The 24,960-nt window shown below is 42.2% G+C and overlaps 1 protein-coding gene and 1 long non-coding RNA gene across 7 annotated transcripts in view; both read right to left on the bottom strand.

Annotated features, from left to right (window-relative positions):
* Nucleotides 1–4,801, bottom strand: part of AKAP7 (A-kinase anchoring protein 7) — a 76,669-nt gene extending 71,868 nt beyond the window's left edge. For 5 of the 6 annotated variants that reach the window (XM_083607800.1, XM_083607801.1, XM_083607802.1 and 2 more), the window contains exon 1: nucleotides 4,453–4,801. In XM_083607800.1, the coding sequence (XP_083463926.1) occupies nucleotides 4,453–4,723 (271 nt within the window). In that variant the 5' untranslated portion in view covers nucleotides 4,724–4,801. Of the gene's footprint in view, nucleotides 1–1,444; nucleotides 1,462–4,452 lie in introns of those variants that run through there. The other variant, XM_083607805.1, reaches the window with a different exon arrangement.
* LOC310760040 overlaps nucleotides 1–8,260 on the bottom strand; it is a 592,410-nt gene extending 584,150 nt beyond the window's left edge. Inside the window, exon 1 of the long non-coding RNA XR_014546714.1 lies at nucleotides 7,411–8,260. This is a non-coding gene — a long non-coding RNA (uncharacterized lncRNA). The remainder of the gene's footprint in view (nucleotides 1–7,410) is intronic.
* Between the last annotated feature and the right edge of the window lie 16,700 nt (nucleotides 8,261–24,960).

The following is a 24,960-nucleotide window of genomic DNA, read 5'->3' as shown; positions in this document are numbered from 1 at the left end:
AAAAGGTACAACTTACTGTGTCTTTTTAAAATAAAAACAATTAACTGTGACTCTAAACTGATAGTAGCAATCTAAGGAGAGATCATCATAACTGAATTAGTGATGTAATGCTTCTTCCATTCTGCAGGTATAATTGTAGTATGACATAACACAGTTATCGTCGTGTAGTGGAAGAAGTGATACATCAGAAATTCAACATATCAGGAAATAGCTCATTACTACAGAGCCCTCCTTTTTCAGATCTTCACTATCAGGTAGTCCAAATCTAACCCAATGGGGAAATTTGGCAACAGACACACCTGTTCTGTTCTTGTGGCAAAGAAATCACTGGCTTGATAGATGAAGTGAAGTGTAAAAAACAAAAGCACATGATCCAGATTATTAGTGCCCTGTATAGCGTCTCTTAGATACCTCATCCCTCATCCGTAGTGCTAGGGGAGATAAGTCACCTGATTAGATACTAATTGGCTTCAGCTTAAAGCAGCGAGGGAAGGCTAACAAGGCAGTTGTTAGCTGATCTTGAAGGCTGTACAGGAAGTTGCTGCTGGCTGATTAAAAAAGAAATGTGGCATTTAGGTGAATTGCATCTACAGCTTCCTGTTGTGCGCACACACAGTGACAAACACAGGTTTGCCATCATGTAAATGTGAGAGGTTAAAACCTACCTTCCCGAGATCCTCTCCTCTGTGCCTTAGGGGAAGTGAACCCTCGCAGCCATTTTCTATATAAAGGCCTCATAGGATTTAAGGGAGGGGGGGAGAACTGATCTTCTGTTCTGTCTCCTGAATGCAAAATCTGCACAGTATCCTACTCATATAGGAAAAAAGGGATATCATGCAAATCTCTGCACACACAGTGGTTTAGTGTGAATGGTCATTCTGTCATCTCAGAATTCCTATCTACCTCCAGCGTTAGGCATGAAGGGTATCTATCTGAATTTCCAACTATAGAAAAGTCTCAGGCACAGCTTATCACCCTCAGACGTTCATGAAAAATAAACGTGTTGTCATTGTTTGCATATAAGCTTCACACATTACATCTTTTAGGTACATGCCTTGGAGGTTTTAAGTGTACACCAAAATTGTAAACTGTAAGAGTGACAAACAGGTTTGCAAATGCATCATAATGACATATCAATGGAGAAGCTATGCCTGGCCATAGCTTCCTGTTGTGTGCACCTTCCCTGACAAACCCAAGTTTGCCATCCTATAATCAGGAGCAAAAGGCAATTCTGGCAATTGACTGTTGTATGGCTGATTTCATCGTCAACTGTATCCAAAAATAAAATACACCCTTTACCCTGATGGGAAGGAAGAGAAAAGCTAAAGTGCCATTTTTGCCCACCAAAAATTATATATTTCGACTTTAAACTATCAGCATCCAAAGAACCAGGCAAGTGTCGAACATCACTGTTTGTAGTAGTAACAAGTGAAGCAGGGATTACCTCAAGGGAAATTATCCAGAGGATGAGATAAACAAGTGAGTCATAGTGTTGGGCTTGCTGCAGGTTGACAAATTGGATGTGTAATTCTCTGCAGTTCAGAAACAGTAACTTCAGTACATAATTTATGGTTGTCTGTTATTATCATTTGCTGATGTGTAATTTGAACTGAACTTGTAGAACAGATACTAAAAGATCCATGGTGGCTCTGGGACATTAAGATCAACGCTGCAATACAAAGCATGCCTAATTAGAAGTTATGCTGAACACAGTGGACTTCTTTCTGGGTAAATATGCCTTGAATTGGGCTGCATCTCTAACTGCTTCCCAAACATATACATTTTGTTCATCTTTCTTAAATTAAATATATGTTTTGAACTGGGGCTCTGTGGAGACCATAGGCTGTATTGATAATACCACTGAATTATAACAAGCCGGATAAGTGCTGAATTATGAGCACATGTGGGATGGACAGTAGGTATGTGGTTTTATAGGATCCCAGTCATAAACTATTCTCCTTACAGATTCCACACTGAAGCAAGATTCATCCTTAATTATATTTATTGCCGGTATAGAACAGAGTGATGTGTTGCTCTTTCCCAGGAGGCTTGGCTATCTTGCGTAATTTAGGCTCTGCAAAACTAGGAAGGCTGTATCTGAGGGTTCCCTTTCAAGCAATAGTAGTTTGCTTCAGCCATTTCTTCAGCAATATTTCTTTTTGGTGCTGTTTGCACTGCCAGTGCCGTGGGGTGTAAACTACTCCTGCTCATTTAAAGCTACTCCAGTAAAGCACTTCTACACCTACCAACATGAAGTGCTTCCCTGCTTGAATAAACAACTGCTGTTTGAGATGATAGATGTAAATGCACTCCATTTTGGGAGCCTGCATTTCTCAAACGAATTATATTAAAAGGTACCAAGGCATCCTGCAAGTTGTGAATTGCTGGCAGCTATAAAAGCAGGCCAAATGCAAATCATGTTGCCTTCATGGCTCTAACTGCAACACAAAGGACAGAAAAATCCCTCCATCACCCCAATAATTCATGGCCTAGAGTTTCTCTGAGAAAGTAGATTCCACAAGCAGAAAAAAACTAGGAAGAAAAGGCAGTGATTTCATAGTTTGTGGTAATGTGGTATAGCAGATAAAGTGTTGCAGTTAAAACTATGACACTCCCTGGTTAGTGCTGGGCAAGTCATTTCCAGACAAATTTCTCACAGGGTTGTTGTAAGGATATGAGGAGAGAGCAAAAATAATTTCATGCCAACCATAAGCTTATAGAAAGGAGAATGAGCTACACAAGTGTAGCAAAAGTATGTGTAAACATAAATCATCATTAATTAGCTGAACATTTAAAAGAGCATTTGGAATGGTAAACAAAACCCAGTAGCCTGCAGTGTCATTTGTTCTTTCTTCTATGCTAATTGTGCATAACAAATTGGTTTTTATACTCCTCTTTCCCCCAGCTGTTATGTCAAAGAACACTGAACCATACACAGTATACTACAAGGGCAGGGTGTTAATGCTCCTTGTGGCATTTCCACTTACCCTATCTGTCCCTTCACTGCCATTTGATACTCCTATCTCAATTCCCACTCCTGGGAGAAGCTTATAGTTTTCAGAGCATAGTCAGCCACATTGCCAAAGCTAAACAAGTCTGGGTCTGGAAGTCCTATACAAGCCACTTTGAGTTCTGGAGGGTGAGGTGTGGCAGAATAATAAGTAATAAATCCCTACTAGCCCATCTAATGTAACTGTGTCACATCCAAATTCTGTACTGCACCTAGCAGATCACGGATACCAAACAAGCATTTGCTACTAGTAGCACTCATTTTTATTCCCAGAATACACACAGCTTAATCACTGCAAGGTTAAACATCATCAGTAAAACTATCTAGCTAGCTATCTATAGGGACGCGAGTGGCGCTGTGGTCTAAACCACAGAGCCTAGGGCTTGCCGATCAGAAAGTTGGTGGTTCAAATCCCCGCGGCGGGGTGAGCTCCCATTGCTCGGTCCCTGCTCCTGCCAACCTAGCAGTTCGAAAGCACGTCAAAGTGCAAGTAGATGAATAGGTACCGCTCTGGCGGGAAGGTAAACGGCGTTTCCGTGTGCTGCTCTGGTTCACTAGAAGCAGCTTAGTCATGCTGGCCACATGACCCGGAAAGCTGTCTGTGGACAAATGCCAGCTCCCTTGGCCAGTAAAGCGAGATGAGCGCCGCAACCTGAGTCGTCTACGACTGGACCTAACGGTCAGGGGTCCCTTTACCTTTTATCTATAGCAAGGTTGCACAATGGGCCCTTCTCCTCCTGAATGAGAATACCTTGTTTATCCCCAGCAATAATTCTAATCTACAGTTCTGACGGTGACTCTAAAGATCTGAGGCTATTGTGGCTGAGAAAACAAGATGTGTACGCCAAATGGTTTGTGCTTAAGGGAAAAACTTCAGGCGTACCTTTGTACACGTGTCTGTGCTGAGGGCTAGAATGCGTGTCGGAAGCTACCCCAAGCGCAGGAAATATTTCAAAGCAGCTTTGTGTCGGAAGGGGGACAGCAACACCAAAAAAACAGAGCCTTTCCCATTATTAGGGGAGCCTTCATTATACACGTCAGGCAAAAACGTTCCATTTTAGCCAGGCCTTTTGTTGCTTGATTGATATCCTATGCCCTTTTTAAAAGTGGTTATTTTTTGAAGGGGGGCGAGAGTTGTTATTGGGTTGTTGTTTTCATTTTGATTATATATATTGTGGTTTTACATTTTGATTTTGTTCTGTGAACTGCCCTGAAACCTCCAAGTATAGGGCGGTATATAAATTCAAATAATAATAATAATAATAATGGGCAGTCCCAAATTCAACCCCTGGCATCCCCAGGTGGGGTTGGGAAAGCCTCCTGCCTAAAATCCTGGAGTGCTGCTGCCAGCCAGGGTAGGCAACACTGAGCAATGGTCTCGGCTCGGTATAAGGCAGGCCCCCGTGCCTCTTTCTCCTCCTCCTCCTCCTGCGGCTGCTCACCGGTCTGCTGCAAGAGCTGGCTGCTTGTCGAGAGAGGCTGCCCGTTCTCTCCGGCTTCGCCCGGGGCCTCCGCCTCCAGCCCATGGGATCCCGCCCTGCGGGGAGGCGAACGCTCTCGAGCTGCCATGGCGACCCAGGCACCACGCGGCCCCCGCCTCTCCGCAGGAGGCGCCCGCGGGCCGAGGGGGCTCCGAGGACTAAGCGGCGCGGCTGCGCCTGCGACAAGGCGGGCGGAACGGAGAGTCCGCAGCCAGAGGGTCCGCGGTACCATAGCCCGGCTGGCACCTCTGCCTTAGCGGGGAGCGGGCAACTACGGGAGGGCGGAGGGGTCAAGAGCGAAGTTCTGCGGAACGCTCGGAACGCAGGGAGGGAGGGAGAGACGCCCCTCTGCCGTAGCAGGAAACTACGAATCCCAGCATGCAATGCGCCCGCAGAGATTGTGATTAGGCCGGGCGCGGAGTTGTATCCGAACGCTTTCGTTGCGTTTAGTCAGAGTTGCCTCCGTTGTCGCCAAGGGCCACCTGTTTTGTGTCCCCCTTTCCTTCACCATCCCAATCTTTGTAAGAGTATTCTGATGTCTGGGAACAAAACATTTCAGGCAAGACATATGAGTAATGTTACTCATATGTTTTGGGGAAGGCAGGACAAAGCTATACTCTAGTTACAGATAGGTAGCCGTGTTGGTCTGCCATAGTCAAAACAAAAAAAAATTTTTCCTTCCAGTAGCACCTTAAAGACCAATTAAGTTAGTTCTTGGTATGAGCTTTCGTGTGCATGCACACTTCTTCAGATGCCAAGGTATCTGAAGAAGTGTGCATGCACACGAAAGCTCATACCAAGAACTAACTTAGTTGGTCTTTAAGGTGCTACTGGAAGAAAAAAATTTTTTTTGTTAAAGCTATACTCTGGCATTTATCAGAGAAATGCACTGAATTTTGCTCTCACTGAAGGGGTTGTAAGCCAGGCCAGATGATCTGGAAGGGATTTCCCAGTGGAAGAACTTGGCACCGCAAAGGCACACTCCGCTTTGTAATTTCTATCATCATCATTCAGAATTATAGGCCATTTCATGGCATAGAGCTATTGAAGCAGTGTGCAGGGTAAAAACAGAATGAAACATAGGGGAGGAAACCCTCTAAGTATAATAAATCAATTCAACAAACTAAAATAAAACATCCCTATAAACTAAAAAAAAAAAAAGCCACAAAATGTTTCATCAAATATAAGATGAAACTTCCATAAATGACTGGGTCAGGAAAAGCCTTCCTAAGAAAAAGTGCCTTCAGTAGGTTTGTAAACTTCATCCATACCCTCCAGCATTTCTCTGATAAAAATAGGGATGTCCCATCCCTTAGTGATAATTTTACTAATTATACCCACACATCTTACTGGGTTGTCCCAGTAGGCTTCCAATGTATATAAAACATAATTAAACAATAAACATTTTAAAAAGTGCCCTATACTGGATTGCCTTCAGACGGCTAAGGGGTCAGATAACTCCATACCCTCCAACATTTCTCCAATGAAAATAGGGACATCCTAAGGAAAAGGGGGACATTCCGGGATCAAATCAGAAACCGGGACGGCTTCTCTAAATCAAGGACGTCCCTGGAAAATAGGGACACTTGGAGGGTCTGCTTCATCATGCTAGACAAATGTCTGATTTAGGCTAGTAACTGACTCCAGAGAACTGGAGCTGCAACACTAAAAGTCTATTTTCTTTTTTTTTCTTTTTTAATAATATTTATTAAGGATTTTTAAAAACAATTATAAAAAAGGAAAAACAAGAAAACAGACAAACCAGAAAAATAGAAAAAAAGAAAAAGAAAAAATACATCCATCATTCTCAAATTTCTAACTTTCATTACCTTCTTTCTTCGACCTCCTCCTCCTCCCCTTTCTTGTATCCTGATTAATAATTGTCACAGCAAATCCTTTCCATAGTTCATAATATTTTGTCCTTACATTATCTTAATCTATTTTCATCTTGTCTTATAGCAAACCTTAAAACTTATAACTTAAATCTTATTTTTACCAGCTTCTCATAACCATATCATTAGCCTAGTTCTTTAAACCTTTTTACTAGAACCAAGTAGTTCCATTTCAACGTTTTCCTAACATTCATCAATTATTTTAAAACAGTCCTAATGATAAAAAAAAAGAAAAGTAAAACAATCCAATCTTTATCCAGCGTCCCTTCCTCCTGGTTCCGGATTTTGTCAGTCCTCTTTGTCCCATTTATCTAGCGCATTAACCTGGTGTCCTTATATCCGAGGCCCTCAAGTCTCTTCCATGTCCCTTCCGCGGCTCTTCTTCATATTTCCCTTTCACTCGTAGGAACTCCAGCTTGGTAATATTTTTGACCCTTTTCAACAGATCAGCCCCATTTCCATAGTCCAGACTAAACTCCATGTGATATTTAAACACCTGTTTCAAATTCCCTCCAAAATTAAAAGCCCCCACAGTTCCAAACATCTGACGGCCCATTCCCAGACTCAGAAAGTCCAAACATCCCGGCATGGGAGGGTCATTCCAACCCCCCATTTCCAAACCAAACCGAACTTTATCTTTCCAAATCTGGTTTTTTCCAAATTCATTTATCAAATCCAAAGGCTCATTATCCTGCAGGGCCGCAGCTCCCTCCATTTCTGACACCCAGAATTCAGCAATATCCTCTTCTCTCATCTGTGCTATCATAGCACACTTCTGTTTTAGTTCCTGGGTAGGCTCCATGTAGTTTCCTACTGCCTGTTCAAAATTTCTGGTCGCATTAGTCATCAAGTCCATCTTCTGGCTTAGCTGATCCAATAGGGCATTTATTTTACAGAAAGCACCCAACAGAGCTTCTGAAAACATTGTCCTGCAAGGTCACAAGTCCTTTCCCACGATTGTAATCAGTAACAGCTGCGAGCTCCTGAAGTTGGTTACAATTTCACAGTCTCCCTCTAGGGGGACAACTTGTTTATTCTTTCTTTTAAGAACAATAGCAACAAAGTTTCTTTTTTAAAATATTCAGTCAATATTTGTTCCTTTGAAATGCGAAAGGAACCAATGGAGTCACTATGTTACTTTTCTTTTAGCTATCTGTCAAAAACATTTGTCTCTGGTCAATGAGCTTCAAACGTCAGTCCTGACACTCCGCTCCAGGATCAGGACGGTGGAAAGTTACTTTACTTTAAACTCACTTCTGCAGGTTTAAACAATCCAAAAAGAGGTCCCCCTTCTTCTCCTGCTACCGAAGGGGGGTTCCACGATTTTAAATGATGAAAGCCAATCCTTTAAAAGTGAATTTCTATGCTCTAGTTACGTTGTCTTTGCTTTATTCTGACTACAAAGAAACGGAAGGCTGACTTCCTGTTTAGACCTTCCCGTTTCAGTACCAAATTGAAATAAATTTTAAGTCCAATTCCTCTCTACTGGCCAATCCTAATTTAAAGTCCAATTGTTCGAGTTTTAAGTACTCACGGGTGATTCTTTAGATCCCAAATTGTGGCAGGAAAAAGGCAGCGCTCTCCGGCAACGGCTATGCGGCTTTGCTCCACGGAAAAAGCAGTAGAATCACAGCACCGCGCCACTTCCCCCTCTTCGCTTCGGAGCCCGTTTATGGGTTCCTTTGCGGGTTGGGGGGGGCGCTAAAGGTGCCCGCCGAGTCCCATGGTCACAGGCTTCATCTGCCTGTGATTTTTTAAAGGGTCCCCGCTTCGCCGTAGCGGAAAAGACCCGTTTCGCGCGGAGCTGGTCCCTCCGGTTCAGAGGGAGTCCGCCATTACCGATGGCGCCACCCCGGAAGTCCCTAAAAGTCTATTTTCTAATGTAGGCTAAGTGCTCCCCCTGGGCCTATGGTATTCTCAGCAGTTCTACATCCGAGGACTGCGGTTGCTGAGCAGGCATCTAATGGGCAAGGTGGTCCCAAGTTCCTTAGGGCTGTAAATGCTAAATGCAGGGCTTTGGAAATGCACCCAGCAGCACATTGGAAGCCACTGCATTTTCTTGAGGAAAGGTGTTACATGGTGTCAGTGGGGCACCCAAGCCAACAATCTAGCATTCTGCACCAGCTGCAGCTTCTGGATTAAGCCCAAGGGAAGCCCCTTGTAGGGTTTGTTGTTTGTTGCCATAATTATGGGATGAGTAAGTCTTGGTGATGAGAGCAGACTTGAGCCCTCCTGACTGTGTAGGAAAATAGATTGGCCACATCTACCCCGCTTGATTCATAGGACATCACAGTTACAAAGAATTATAATAGCATTGGTCTCTTGACAAAATAGTTAAGGAACATGTATTACTTTTAATATGTGGTTTCTTGTTAAAGAATATTTACTACATAATGTTAGGATATCCAACTTGAAACAGCAGTTGTGGGGGGAATCATTTTGCCACCATACTACTAACAAAACTAAAACTAGCTCGTAGCAAAATCAGAAGAGAAGGAGTTAATAAGACATTGGAAGGAAGACAAATAAAACCTCATATGGAACCAATTACAGTTTCTATAAAAGATGTTCCCTCTAGAGGAAGAAAGTTAGCTAATGGAAGAGATATCTTTCTGGAAATGCAGCAGCTCAGATCTCAAGCAGCTAGTCATGAACTGGAATAGCTTTTAAACCTTTTTAATTTTTTTACATGCCAAGAAGAAGGAATTGCCAGTTAGACAGGGTTAGCAGGTTCTTAAAGAAAGATAAGTTTTGGACAGAGCTATGTTAAATACCTGTTTCTACCACTGTTTTCAATTTTTGAACTAAGGGGGAAATGAACTGCTTAGATATGGGGTTGAGAATCTTTTTTGCTTCCTCTCCCACACACAACACAGGCCAACTTTGACAGGTGGGTGAGAGCCCTGTCAATCACCCAATGTCAGGTGATTGATAGGTGAGCACTCTCATCCACCTGCTAAAGTTGACTTGTGAGAAGAAGGGAGGGATCTGCCTTATTTATTTAAAATATTTATAATATTGCTTTTCATCACTATAGATACCAAGACAGGGTACAAAACACAAAATAAAATAATAAAAACCATTCCAATCATAATCATAAACAACAATACTAAAAACAAACCATCCAGGAAACAAATAAACTAAAAACAATAGAGCAGTTCAAACAATAATCAGCTTGTTCTTGTTTAGTCATTTAGTCGTGTCCGACTCTTCGTCACCCCATGGACCAGAGCACACCAGGCACTCTTGTCTTCCACTGCCTCCCGCAGTTTGGTCAAACTCATGTTGGTAGCTTCGAGAACACTGTCCAATCATCTAGTCCTCTGTCGTCCCCTTCTCCTTGTGCCCTCCATCTTTCTCAAAATCAGGGAGTCTTCTCTTCTCATGAGGTGGCCAAAGTATTGGAGCCTCAGCTTCAGGATCTGTCCTTCCAGTGAGCACTCAGGGCTGATTTCCTTAAGAATGGATAGGTTTGATCTTCTTGAAGTCCATGGGACTCTCAAGAGTCTCCTCCAGCACCATAATTCAAAAGCATCAGTTCTTCGGTGATCAGCCTTCTTTATGGTCCAGCTCTCACTTCCATACATCATTACTGGGGGAAATGCCTGAACAAGTAAGTCTTAACTTGGTGCTGAAATTATAACTACATTGGTGCTATTTGTACCCATAAGGCAGGGATATGCAATGGATGGGGTTTTAGTATGGATAAAACTTCTGTTATTTAAAATATAGGAATGGGTTTGTGATGGACAGCATAGTGATCTGCCTGCTTGGTGCAGAGGTAACATAAATCACTTCTAGGTTTTACTAAAGAGGAGTCAGTAGTCATGGTGCACTTTGGCACTAATGATGTTGGGAAACGTAGTTGTGAGAGGAGTTGCACTGCTTGGATTTAAATGGAAACATAAGTATAGTGATAATAACAGAAACCTGGCAGAGTGGAGAAACCAATGGGATATTGTTATCTCTGGACACAAACTGTAGGAAGGGCAGAAAAGGATATGTTGGCATAGAGTCTGGAAGAGCTGCAGCCCAAGATAGGAAAAGAGGTGGTAAGGGAACACCTAGCTACTTTAAATGAATTCAGATCTCCTGGGCCTGATGAGCTGAACCTAAGAGTACTAAAGGAGCTTGTGGATGTAATCCCAGAGCCTCTGTCTATAATCTTTGAGAATTCTTGGAGAACAGGTGAGGTGTCTGTGGACTGGAGGTGGGCAAATGTTGTCCCCATCTTCAAAAAGGAGGAAAGAGAAAACCCAGGTAACTACTGACCGGCCAGCTTGACGTTGATACCAGGAAAGGTCCTAGAACATATAATTAAACAGTTGGTCTGTGACCACTTAGAAAAAGATGCTGTGGTCACTAAGACCCAGTATGGGTTTCTAAAGAACAAGTCATGTCAGATTAATCATTTTTTTTTTTTCATAAGCGTTACAAGCTTGATGGGTCAGGGAATGCGGTGGACTTAAGTGTATCTTGATCTGTGTAAGGCTTTTGATAAAGTCCCCATGATATTCTTGCAAAGAAGCTGTTCGACAGTGGAACAGACTCCCACAATATGTGGGGGACTCTCCTTCCTTGGAGGTTTTTAAGCAGAGTTTGGATGGCCATCTGTCTTGTATAATTTAGTTGAGATTACCTCATCGGCAGGGAGTTGGAGTAGATGGACTAGATGACCCTTGGGGTCCCTTCCAACACTACATTTCTATGATTCTGTTATTCTATGAGTCAAACAGCCAGGGACTTCAGTTTTCATGACCTGCTGTTGCTGATCACAAAGGGACTTGTATTAGAGCAGCAGGCATACTTTACATGACAGCACAGGAAAAGCGCTTGAGAGAAAAAAAACTAAGACCTGCATGAAACTAAACAAGTGGTTTAGAAAAATGAGCCTGCTTGACTGAAAGGTCTGTCAATGATACAAAAAATATATAATTTCTGTTAAGTATAAGATAAGAATATGTGTGTGTTTATGCACAATATACAGATCATTTTACAAAATAATTTGCCCTTTTGGAACTTTCTGACAGGAACAGACCTCACAAAATTTTCAGAGCAAAATGTAAGATACTACATTATTCTTCATTACAGGACAAAATCCTACCCCAAGTACACTTTTCTCTGCAGAATTTACACACAAAAAGACCTTCAAGCTAATTCTTGTGGTAAATTATCACCTGCAGAGTAATAAACGGTGCTACCAAATTTCAATCAATTACTATTTAAATGGTGAGCGGTGAAACGAACAAGCATCTGGGGCATAAAATATCCAAAAGCAAACTATTGATTTTTGCCACAGAGGTGCTTTTAGGTCCTAGCCAAAGTGTTGTACTAGAAGAAATGTCCCGTGGGGGTTTTCAAGTAAAAATTGATCTAGGAAAGCAGATGGTGCCCTTCTTGTGGCACCATACACAGATTTGCTCTGGGACAAATTGAAATTTGGCTTTACAGGAAAGTAAAACATCACAGAAATGATGCGTAAGTTTTATATAAGGGTGAAGCTTGTAAGAATGTACTCATCTGGGTCTTATATAAAAATCTATACACCACACATGCACACTTTCTTTCCCTTTCTACAATCTGTCCGCATGTTTACCCAAGACACCCTACTGTTGCGGGCAAATTTCACATCCTATAAGACGTGGGGACAATGGTTCTATTGTCTTATTTTTCAGGGCGAGGAATCTTATCTTTATTTGGATATGAGGAGTGGTGATGCATTTAACTCTGCCGCCGCAACATGTGACTTTTCAGATATGTAATCACACCGGAGCTGGAGAATTTCTGTTTGTTCAGTGCAATTGATCATTTACACAAGGCTCCGTGGGCTTAAGATGCAAGACACAAAGTGCACTGCCAGGCTAGGCCTTCCTAACTTTCAAGAAGAATGTCAGCAGAGCATGTTAAATTTTATTACACCTCCAGGCTCAATGCACATAACTTCTTATACTTTCTAAATTCAACGTTCTGACACTCTTCCAGGGTGCCACATTGCCTTGCTGTATGAAGCCAGCACAGAGCAGGAAACCGCTGAAATGGGATGTCTGGTGCTGCATTTTTGTCTCTTCGCCTTGCCAAAGAAAACGGATCTCTAAGTAAAAGGATGCAAGTTTGAGAGGGACGTTATCGGAAGCTGTTCACCAAAGCAGGATGTCATGGAACGCCTTGCTGGGGCTCGAAACTCTCATGCATTTTGAGAGGCACTGGCATGGAAGAAGAAAAAAGCCTTCCTCTTCCAGCAGCATATAAAAATCAGTGGGTTTTTAAAGCCAGAGTGGTGAAAAGTCATTTTGAGGGAAGTGATCCAAAGTCTTGAGTATGTTGAAACTGATCTTCTGGCTGCAATGATATGTTGGGAAAACATGTCAAACAAGTAGTTAAAAGCAATATTAGCAATAAACAAACAACACAGCATCCATTTCCTTTCCAAAGAAAAGACCAGTTTTTGAATTTTTGTGCAGGCTTGAGCACATCCACCCCCTTCATGAAACAAAGCCAGCAACCCAAGTTTAATTGACTTCACTAGGATTTTTATGCAAGTGAGGAATGCAGAATTGGATCCAAATTTTATGCTGTTCCAGATGGAAGAAATGCATATTTACAGACTAGTAAAACCATTGTTTCGAGACTGAAGTGCTAGATTCAAACCCTAATTGCAAAACCAGCTGCCATAACTTCTTCTTCTTCTTCTTTGCAGAAAACTCTGCTTTTGGCCTTTCCTCTGTTCTTTTTGCCTTTGCATTTTTATCATCCTTTGTCTGACTTTGTTTTCTTCCTTCTTATCCCCTCTTCTACTTCCATCCTCCTATCCAAAAGACTGAACTGTGGAGCAGACATTGTACTTGCATCATTCCTGCTGTGTTATTTACACAGCCTGCACACTAACTGAAAACTTATTATCCAAGGATGGATTTCTATATAGCCAAGAGAGCACCATATTTACACAAGAGGGAGTTATGAGCTGGTTTGAGGGATCCCCAAGTTTTGCATGTGTGCGTGTATTCATGGAGGATATGGCTATTACTCAGAATGGCTATGTACTATCTCGAGTGTCAGAGATAATAGAGTATAGCTGAATACCAGTTGCTGAGGAAAGCAAGTGTGGAGAGTAATGTTGCATTCATGCCCTGCTTATTAGTTTCCAACAGGCATCTGGTTTGTCACTGCAAGAAGAACAGTGATGGATGAGATGATCCAACTAGACTTGTTTTATGTTCTTAAAAATAAAACAACCCCAAGGGAAGAGTGAGCACAGGATGCCAATTGGTTGTTGAGCTTTCGTTTTGTTTGTTTGTTTGTTTGTTTGTTTGTTTGTTTGTTTTAAGGAAAATCAGGGAGCAGGTAATGGAATGGAGTATCCTGCAAGATGGCATGGATGACTTGCTGGAACCAGGAACAATAGCATTTTACAACTGTACATTTTGTTTCAGGTCCCAGCTGTTTCCCCTAGTTCTCATATCATTCATCAGTGATTTTTTTAAAAAAGGTTCTGCAGTACATGCTGTATGAATTTGCTCTTCCAGGTGCATAATAAATGCTTGAATGAGAGCCTCTTCATACGTGACATTTGTTAGTTTATGGAAACTCTTTTTTTGCTCTGTACAGTCTGTACACACTAAATAATGTAAAAACAGTTTTTGCCTCTCAGTTCCCTATATGTAATGCGGACACCTGCCTTGTGCGTAGATCACACAACTGCTTCAATGACTGAGAGCAACTCTTTGTGTAAGTACTATAAGCAGCTTGTCCAGTACTGTTGCTGCTACAGCTCGATATCCAGGTTGCACGCATTAAATCGAGCGAGACACTAATTGCGTTTGATATTCTGGATTTGGTCTTGCAGGGGTTAGCATGTTGGAAACTGTGAGACTTGAAATATCTTGCTTAGTCAAGACCCCATTAGCTGGCTTTAAGAAGGCCATTATCTCCCTGCCAACTGCACCTATAAAATGAGACTACATGAATGCATTGTGACGACAAATAAGGTAAAGCATATAAACCACGGTGCACATGGCAGGCGCTATACACCTGGTGGCAATTCAAGAGATGTTCTAAACAGAAAATGGCTTTTGACAGAGCAAGAATGGAAGAGGACTGAACAACAGTGGAAAGGCACATGGACCAGATGCTGTCCTTTAGTTACTCCTGGATAATGTGAGTTTCACACTACAGTAGTTACAGTAACCTAGCACATATATTGATGGCATGGTAGGTGAACATCTCATCCACCCTAACCACTTTGGCAGAAGTTATAGTCTCCCCTGAAGCCAGAACAAAATGTCTTTATTTATTACCTGGCCCTTCCCAAGGGCTCACGATGGGCAATGATATGTGAAATCATGGGTCATCTGTTATGATTAAACCATTGGCTGACCTTCCTCCTGAGGTCCTGTTCGTTTATTATGTGCGTGGCCTTAGCATCTTGATCCTTCAGTGATGGATGCATGGCTGAGTCTTTGTGTGGCCTGCACATTGAGAAGGTTTGCAGTGGCACAGAATTTCAGATTGTGCTCTGACAACTAGATCACTACTAGTATGGACAGGGCCAGCTGAGCCCTTGAAAGTACTAGTGCCTTGCTGCCTGGGAATGTCATGATTCAAGAGATTTAGGACTACTCTAGGAAATCCTTGAACCCAGCTGACTCCTGCCCTAGAAGCTTGGAACAGGTTCTCATTTAGATATCAGCACCTGTTGTAACCTTTGGGCTTACTGCCCACAGGAAACCTAGTCAGAAAGAACAAGGAACAAGAATTCTGAAACTGGCGCTGACTGTGTCTAACTGTGCATGAATTCCCAATGTTTTAGTGCCCACTTGTTTTTCAACATTTTATTATTTCTATAAAGCTACTTTCCCAGAGGAACGGCCAAAGAAAGGCCTCTTTCTTGACAGAAGGTAAACAAGGCCTGCAAAATCATTTTGCAGTCTTGCTCCAAATAATCTTTGCACACCTGGTACAATGAATGCTAGCATCCAGACACTACCATATGACAGAAGAGTTACAGATAGAGTTACATATGACAGAAGAATTACCCATTCATGGGCTGAGTTGTGTTTGTGCAGATTGTCATAATGGTCAGATGTTGTGGCTGCCTTAACCACCTGCTACATCAGGAGACTGAAATGTTCCTTGACTTTGGCAAGTATCTCAAGAGCCAGAGCCATTAATAAATTGGGCGAAGCAGGACAGAATCGGACTCTGACATCCTTTTTATTACTTGGACCACTAAAGTCCTGTCTGTTGGTGAGAATGATCTGAGCAGTGTAGACTGGCCATCAGCACTGTTGCTTCAGTTTTCAGCAAAAAGGCCCTGTATAGCACAGGAATACTCGATAGGCATTGGGAAGTGGGCTATAAAGACATGTTTTAATTATATAAATAGTAGGCACAGGGCTATATGGGGTGCTAGAAGAGGGGTAGTGCCTCTGGTGGGGGACATGCCATGCTCCTTCTGGGGTAGTTTGTCCAACTTTGCTCCCTACTCTGCACTCAGCTCTCACCTGTGGCTCCTAGAAGCTGTCAGCATGCAACAGCGGCCGCACCCTGGGAATGACTTCAACTGGATGGCTAAGCCAGGTGAGGCTAGCCCATGGTTATCAAACCCTCAGAGAGGTAGGGACTTTCCCTACATGCAAAGACAGGCTGCAGCAGGCAGATTGAGTGGATGAGACCAATTGTGGGTCCAACAGGCAAGATGGCAATTTCTGCACATGCCAAAGTGAGGGGAAGATGGAGCTCATCAACCTGGGAAAGTAGCCATCTAGGAGAAGAAAAAATCTGATCCTAAACCTCTGCTGCCTTGCAGGACATCTTCAGGAGAATAAAAGGCTAAGGAGTAAACCCTACACAAATCTGGAGTGGAGTCCCTAAGATGGTTGGACGACACCTTGTACACCTCCTTCCGGCAACTCCTGTAGCCAAGCTGGTTCAAAATGTATTGCTCTGCTTTCCTTTGGACCATATCAGTGAGGCTGAGGAAGAGAGTCTTGTCATCTGGGAAGCCCAGGACCTCCATGCACGCTGCCCAGGCTTGTGCCTCGAGGAGGTTACTTTGGTACTGCTAATGCAGTGGTTTGGTTTCACACCTGAAGGCGCACTCTGTTATCTCTCAAGACAAATGGATGACAACGACAAAAAGTAGGCACAGAAAGTTAAATGCCTTGGAGCACATAAACAACAATCAAATTGTAGGTGGGAGCCATTGTGATGTCCTCTGACATCTTACAGTATACATCTTTCATCCTTTGCATTGCTGAGCCGTGTGATATTTGAGGCTAAATTGGCCAGGGAATAATCCTACATGTTGGGTGAAATTCACAACAACTTGCCTATTAAGCAAATGATATTTGAATCAATCCTAGCCACAAGTGCATTTGAATCACTTGGAGGAATGTATATTTTAAGTGTTAACCTCCCAAAAGGCCCCCAGAATTCCCCACAGACCTGAGTTTTGATTAGGACCAGAGTTCTCAGACTATTAAGTAGATATTGCTGGAAAGCAGAGGTGAAGAATAAGTGGCCCTCAAGATGTTGTTGGACTACAGTTTCCGTCACCCCTGCCCATTGGCCACACTGGCTGAGATTGACAGGAGTGGAAGCCAAACAGCATCTGGAGAGCCACAGGTTCCCCATCCTAGCGTCAACCCCCCCTCCTTCCTACTCTGCCCCAATAAACTTTTAGTAAAGGGGTTGGGAAACTGGAAAATCTTGTGCTGAGGAACAAGGGGCTTAAGTGAGAGGGGGGAATTCAGTGGCGGCAGTTGGCATAACTGGGAGCATTGGACAAATGCCTGTTATCTGTGGACGACAATTAACAGCAAAAAGTAACAATATGCCATCGGGCCCCTTACTAACTGAGGCCCATAAAGGCACAAACTGAACCAAGCGTTAACATTTAACAGCATGATACAAAACATAACTAATCCAATATGACACCTCCGCCCTGTGGATTTTCATAGTAAGGAGTTTTAGGCATTGTTTTGAGAGTCCTTACTAAGTCATTTAGTCAGGACGTAAATTGTGACAGAGCAGAACTCCACGGTTCTGTGCCCTTCCCAGTGATATGATGTGACTTCAAGCTGCAGTGGCACAATTCACCATTTTGCATTGCTGTGAGTCATCTCAGAGGCTTCTGAGGGGAAAACCAATGGTCTAGACGCAAGATTGCGTTTTGAAAATAAAATATGATGATAATAATGATGATACCCAAGGCTTCGTTGTTACAGTTTCCTACTCGCAGTGATGAGGAATCTTGGCAGGAGAAACACATCACACCACAGAGCTCTTCTCCTTTCTTTCAAGTTGGTCAAGCTCACTCTGGGCAAAAGGAGCACACTTTTGCTTTCCCTTGTGCAGATATTTGAGTGTAACTCCTGATTGCCTTCCCTGGCACGGCATCCGCACAAGACATATGGAGGAAAGTGGATAGACTTTCACTCTTCTCTGCCAACACAAGCTTGTATTCTGTGGTCTGGAGGCTTTCTGAGGCTCTTTATTCTGGGTCACATTACTAGAGCGGAGAAGCGTATCTTTTGTTCTTGCTTATAAAGGGATATTTTACTCACAAGGATATATACAGCATACCATTTGCAAGTGAATGGATGGAGCAGAATGCAAAGCTGTCATATTTTGCATTTGTGACGCTTCTTTCATTTCACTTTCATCCGAAAATTGAAAAAAAAAAAGGCTTCAAAACAAGGATAGCTCCGTGTTCAGAAATCCACTAGAGACATGAACTAGCTGCAGTGAGGTCAGACACGGAGCAGCCCTGGTTAAAAGCAGAGTTAACACTTTGGTCTCCTAGCATGCTGAATATGCAGGCTGCCTTTGAATACTGAGATGTATCAAGAGTGATGTATATGGCAATAATAAGCGTTCAAGTCATTAAACTGGAAATGGGGAGAGAGAACATTTGCTTGCAAGCTACATTTCAAAATATTTCACATTGTGAGGTGGCCTGGGCTTCGCTTTCATTTTGTGACTGCACGACAGGGTGCCCTGTCTACCACACAGAGATGTCTATAGCTCATTTGATTTCTTTAATGTTGTTTCTATATCAGTCAGCCAGATGGTGGGGAGCAGTAATGCTCTGCACTAATCACTTAGAAACTCTCTGCAGTAGTGCTTTGAGATTTGAAGATACACACAGCGCGCGCACACACACACACAGCAACACACTGCAAATGCCACTGGAATATATTTCCATATGTACACATTAGCTAAAATTCTCTCCCCTTCCTTCCCAAACTAGACAACTCTTGAAAGGAAGAGGGGATTCCCCTTCTGTTTTGACCAGGAAGAAAGTCTAAATGTGCAGGAGTTAATTACTATGATGCAATTGTTGTCCTGGATTCAATCAAACAAGTTGAACCTGAAGCGTGGCACACTGCTCCCAATTCAGGATTCAGCAGCTACTCCGTTCCAGCTTCCACCCATCCACCCTCCGGGTCCTCTATCAGTCTGATTCTGTAACCACTGCGCATGCTGAATGTGTTGTTCAGCAGGTTGCTTTCCCCTTTTAGGTTATGCTTCTGAAACAACAACAACCCCTGCAAACCTCAGCATTCCTGTTATGTACTGAGCTGAATCCTAGAATAATAGGATCCAGAATGCAGCAGTCCAATTGGTCCGCAGAAGCCACCCAATCCAGCTCCAGGTGGAAGTGAATCTGCAACCTGATTGGCCTACAGGAGGAGCCCGAAAATAGCCAATCACACAGGGCCCATTGTGTAAATAATGTATATATAGCTAGACATTTTGGGGAAAGTTTCTTTCATTGCTACTATGAGCTGAATAAAGAGCATGAAATTCACACTTGACTCTGAGTATATTTCAGTTTCCCTAACCCTCTTGTGTGTGGCTGGTGCTTGGCTACAAAAGCTACAGCACTCCCTACCTGAACAGCAGAGATAATGGGAATGAGTGAAACTGGCACCAACATGCTATCATGTGGCATGCTCCTGTTCAGGATACTCCATTCCTGAGCCCCCTTGCTCTTCCTGATTTGTTTTTAATGACACTTTGGATCCCCCCCCCCTTTTCTATTACCTTGTCAACATGGCTTACAGGACAGGTTGATTTAAACCACAAAGAAGAAGGCAGGGCGATAAGAGTCATTTTGTGATGAGGGCCAGGAGTTTCTCCATTTCCAAATGCAAGGACCCCCCCCCTCTCACAAGTCAGCGTTCCATCTCCATCGGACACCTTTATTAGATCAGTTGGGGGTTTCCACCAGGCCCTTGAGAAGGTTTCCCTTCTCTAACTTTATTTTGGCTACAGCAGTACTGGCACTCAGAGAGAACTGAGATTGCTATTAGTACAGAGAGAATTGTGATGATTTTTCGGTGTGACAGCAAAGTTGACAGATTTACAAAGAAAGTGCCTAGGGAGAGAGATGTGCATAATTAAACAGCAGTACAAAGAAGAGGACCTCTGGAGCAAAATTACCGTCTTGATGTTTTGTTGAGTGGTTGGTTTTTAATTCTCGGTGTCTTTTCAGCGCTTTCCCCACTTAATCAGATTAGTCAGATATGCTAATGGGTGTTTGTGACTTAGGAAAGCATATATACATGCTTGTTGACATGAAGGCTGCTGCACTGTAAATAGAGCCCGGTGGACTGCATGCATCCACCCCACTCCTGAATGCCATCTGTTCTCTGGCCTCGTGCATTTGTGTGTTGTCATCTTCATGCATTTCACTAGAAAAGCTGGTCCACGTATGTATTCCTGCTGTATGAGTGATTTGCCTCTCTCCAGTGAAGTTAATTGGAAAGCAGTTCAGGACAAGAAAGCACCGCCTTTATTTGTTCACATCCACCTCGTTGCGTTGAATGGTGAATGGAAGGTAAAGGTAGTCTCCCACAGAGAACACGGTCCTCTTCTTGCTAAATCAACCTAGCCTGTGATATTTTATAGGGGTCAGGCCATACCAAGACCTTCTCTGGCACATTGCTATGAATTAACTTTACTGACTGATTGAGTTTTTTCCTTATGTTTCCTGGTTGGAGCTTGATAGTCCCTAGGATCTGAAATCAAGAGCCTGCTGTACCCTTAAGTCCTGACCCCATGTGCAGAAGACATCATTGGGTTGGCATTTAAGCTTGGCATTGTGAATTTCTCAATAACAGTCGTTCACTCTCCTCAGCAGATTTCATAAGAAGGCTAATGTCACAACAAAACAGCCAGGCCTGACTAGGGCTTAGTTCATGAACCTGTAAACCATGCCAGGGTTCAACATTTAATCTTTCTTTTTAAAAAAAAAGATTATTTTTTCACTTTTCTGAGATACAAAGGTAAATGTAGTAATTCAATGGAATAAAAACCACAAGGGAACACAATTAAAACTAAACCTGAGTTTGTAAATGCTACAGTTTCCTGCATACCTCACCATACATATTTAGGAGGAAACATAAATAGACTCTGCAAATGGAAGAGTGAATAACTGGATCTCTCTCCAAAATGACCTCTGAGCTATTGGGGCCACCCCCCTTTAAGGGTTAATAAATGTAATTACATATTATTATTATTATTATTATTATTATTATTATTATTATTACTAATTCCTGCCCATCTGACTGGGTTGCCCCAGTCACTCTGGGCGGCTTCCAACAAAGTGTAAAGAATACACCAAAACATCAGACATTAAAAGCTTCCTGATGCAGGGCTGCCTTCAGATGTCTTCTAAATGTCATATAATTGTTTATTTCCTTGACATCTGATGGGAGGACATTCCACAGGGCAGGCGCCACTACCAAGAAGGCCCTCTGCCTGGTTCCCTGTAACTTCACTTCTCACAGTGAGGGAACCGCCAGAAGGCCCTTGGAGCTGGACCTCAGTGTCTGGGCTGAACGATGGGGCTGTAGACGCTCCTTCAGGTATACTGGGCCTAAGCCGTGGTAACCACTTCTAAAAATGCATGTATGTGTGGAGTGTCATTCCTTCATTGTTTAGTGATCAGAAGTATCTGTTGTACATGTGGGAGCAGGAGCAATATTTCCAGGGGGCAGCTTCTAGGCAGATTTGACCCCCAATGTCTCTCATTTTAACTACTTTACCTCATGCAGTCAGGGATATTTTTATGTCCAACCAAAACAATATTCAATATTCATGGAGAATATATTTAACCATAGATCCACCCCCACCCCACCCCACCAATGCTGGAGGTCTGTAAAGAGTTCTTTTATTGCACACCAGCCCTGCCATGTAATTGAAGTGACAAATACAGCACTAATGGGTACTTAGATATGTTAAGCAGGCTAAACATGCTAATGAGTCCTATGAGTGTGGCCTTTGATTCAGCAATAATCTGTAATTAAACTATTGTGGACTGCTTTACATTTGAAACAGATGGGAAAACAATGCCTCTGCACATGCTTTCTTAGTGGCAGAGGGCTCGGTTAAATTATTTATATATTATGTAAAATATAAAAGGCTCAGCATCCATACATCAAAACTGACCCGTTTCGAATTATTTTATCCAATTATACAAATTGCAAGTAGGGACGCAGTTTATTTTCTGCAATCCTGTCGCTATAGTAACCAGTGTTGCTAATTGTGAGATTCTAGCCCAGTCAATTAGGGACTTTTACACTTGTAACTGAACACTGCTCAACTGTGTCTGCTCTCTAGACTGACACTAAAGTCCAGGTAAGTATTTAACTTCAAGTTGTGGCACAGCTTTGGGGCACGTTCTCAGAAAGATGGAGAAGGGTTTTCAGCCAGTATGTACTGCTCATGACCCAGAAATAATAATAATAATAATAATAATAATAATAATAATAATAATTGCTCATCTGGCTGGGTTTTCTTCTTTACATTTCCAGGGGACTGCACAAAATCAGGAGCACAATTTGAAGTAATTAAAGTAATGAGAAGTGGAATCCATTGTGCAAAGTTTTAATCCTTATACCACAGAAAATAAACAACATTTAATAAAAATCACAGCAATAGTAAAATAATACTGTAAATAGACCCAAACAATGTATGTAGCGCTGTGGTCAAGCTTTGAGATATATAGGACTTCATCTTTTTTTAAAAAACAAAAAAGCAAGCAGGTGAAATTATATAGGAGAGTCAGAACAGAGTATGGAAAATATCATTTTCCCCATTTTAATTTGTTAAACATACAGCAAGTTTCCCTGACTTAGCAAAACATATTTTAGCGTGGTTACACAATTTTGATCTCACATGAGTATAGTAGACCTCACATGATGCATACTTTGGGAACAATTAATATTAATCTACTTTCAAATAAGGAGTGAAATACAACTGATGTGTCATTAGTCCAAGTCCCTAATTTTAAGGAAGTTGTGAGAAGTAAGTTTGAAGAACACTCACGAGAAAACAGATTTCAGTGTGTTTCTGGGCTATTTGAATAAATGTGCAATCCTAGTAAGGTCTACAGTACTTAGAATGAAGTTTCCATGAGTTCAGTGGGACTTACCCCCAGGTAATTAGGTGTAGGATTGCAGCCTAAGAACAAACCCGCCCCCCCCACTCCATTGAACTACTTACTACTCATACAATTCCCATAATTTTCTAAATGGGTATGATGTTCGCTTTCCAGTATACTATTTTCTTTTCATACTGAAGATGAAGAGCAACTGCTTTTTCTGAAATACAGAAATCAAGAGAGCACCCAGTGAAAGAATGGGACACACAGGTTAAATATGAGCAGACATAGGATCAAAGTGATTTGGTACAAATCAATGGGAACATCCTTTGTGCTCTTCCGTGCTGCTCACTTCAAAGTATGAGGTTAGTGGCAAAGTTAAATTAACAAGACTGGTGATAGTTGCGTATTAAATATTTTAAGGGGTTGCATTAGAGACATCAAAGGCAAACGGGCCAAGCTTTGCCAGTGGCATGAGCATACATAATAAAGATACCGGACAAAGACAGCTGTGCTTTCTTGAACAGAGCAATAAAAGAATCAATTAATGCAGGCAATTAGGACATGATTCCAACTAGTTCATTAGAGAGAGAGAAAGGGGGAAAATAAGAGAGCCAAACTCACGTGTTTATTTTACTTAATATACAGTGGTAATTGGTTCTCAAATGCCTTGGTACTCAAACAACTTGAAACCCAAACACTGCAAACCCAGAAGTAAGTGTTCTGGTTTGCAAACCTTTTTTGGAAGCCGAATGTGCTCCATTTTGAGTGACACACTTCCGTTTTGAGTGTTACACTGAGGTCTGTCTGTTTTTGCTATTTGTTTTGCATTTTTGCTTCTTTTGTTTTTGTGACTGTGTGGAACCCATTTCAGCTACTGACTGATTGTGTACATTGTTTATTGCTTTCATTTTATGGATCAGTGGCCTCATTAGATAGTAAAATTCATGTTAAATTGCTGTTTTAGGAGTTGTTTTTAAAAATCTGGAACGGATTAATCTGTTTTGCATTACTTTCTATGGGAAAGCGCACCTTGGTTTTGGAACGCTTTGGTTTTGGAACGGACTTCGAGAAAAGTTTGAGAACCAAGGTACCACTGAAGTCTCTCCTATTATTTTATGCAGATAGCTAGTTTTCATGTTTGCAGTTTTGATTAGAATACATTCAGGAAAATTAATTATTATAATTTATTAAATTTGTTAGTCACTTTATCTTGCTCAAGGCAATCCAAAACAACTGACAACCAAACCAAATAAATGACATCATATAAAGATCGGTTGGATCCTGAGCATGGCTCAAACCAAATTTCCGCCCAAGGAAATGTTTACTGGGGTCCACAACGCCCCCCAGTATGTTTCCGTTTATTGTGCTGAAGGCAGCTATCGTCATAAAGTTTACAGCCAGAAACATTAAACATCCTTTTGTCAACAGTCCCCAGTTATCAAGCCTGCCAGATTCGTAACACATGTATAGTAAAACTTTGCAGGCTAATCCATAGTAATGCAGGGAATCCCTTGTGAGGATTAAGTGACGTTTTGGGGATTAGGATGCAAGATCCTGGCTAGTGCAGGTGAGGTCAGGCATGACACTGCCTCAGTAGGGCTGCAACATCGCTTGCAATGTGTAAAGGATGTCAGACAAACAGCATTAAAAATACAACCAACCGAGGAGGCTTTTTACACCCTGGTCTCACCTATTTGCTCTGAGACTCCATAACGCTATTTATTATGACATCTTACTAACTTGCATAGCAAAGCGCCAAACCTGAATAAAAACCACACTGGAGTTAATGGAACTGTATTCAGGTAACCATTTTATGGTGAATGCTAGAATTTTCCTCAGGCACCAAACTAGATGGAAGAGTGTGCAAAAGCATTGTGCAAAACAAGACTACAATCCAAAATAGAGCAAGAATAATGGATTTCGTCAAATGATGTTTGCCCTTTCCCGTCCCCCTCTAAGAGGATGCAGCCAGCAAACCTGTTAGGCTTGGTACAATATTCTTCTCCGCCCTGTCCCTGAAAACCTGAGACATATCTAGAGTCCAGTAATGCTGCTGCGACTGCCCAGAGCAGCTGCCAAGAAACAACTCCTAGAAAATCTGCAAATCCAAAGCACCGGATAGGATGATTGTGAATGCTTTGGCCTAAGTAGCCAGCATGTCGGTTCGTAGTAGTTATATGGCCT

Source organism: Podarcis filfolensis (genome assembly GCF_964270895.1).
Source record: "Podarcis filfolensis genome assembly, chromosome: 3".
Classification (NCBI taxonomy): Eukaryota; Metazoa; Chordata; class Lepidosauria; order Squamata; family Lacertidae; genus Podarcis; species Podarcis filfolensis.
This window is presented reverse-complemented; position numbering and strand designations above follow the sequence as displayed.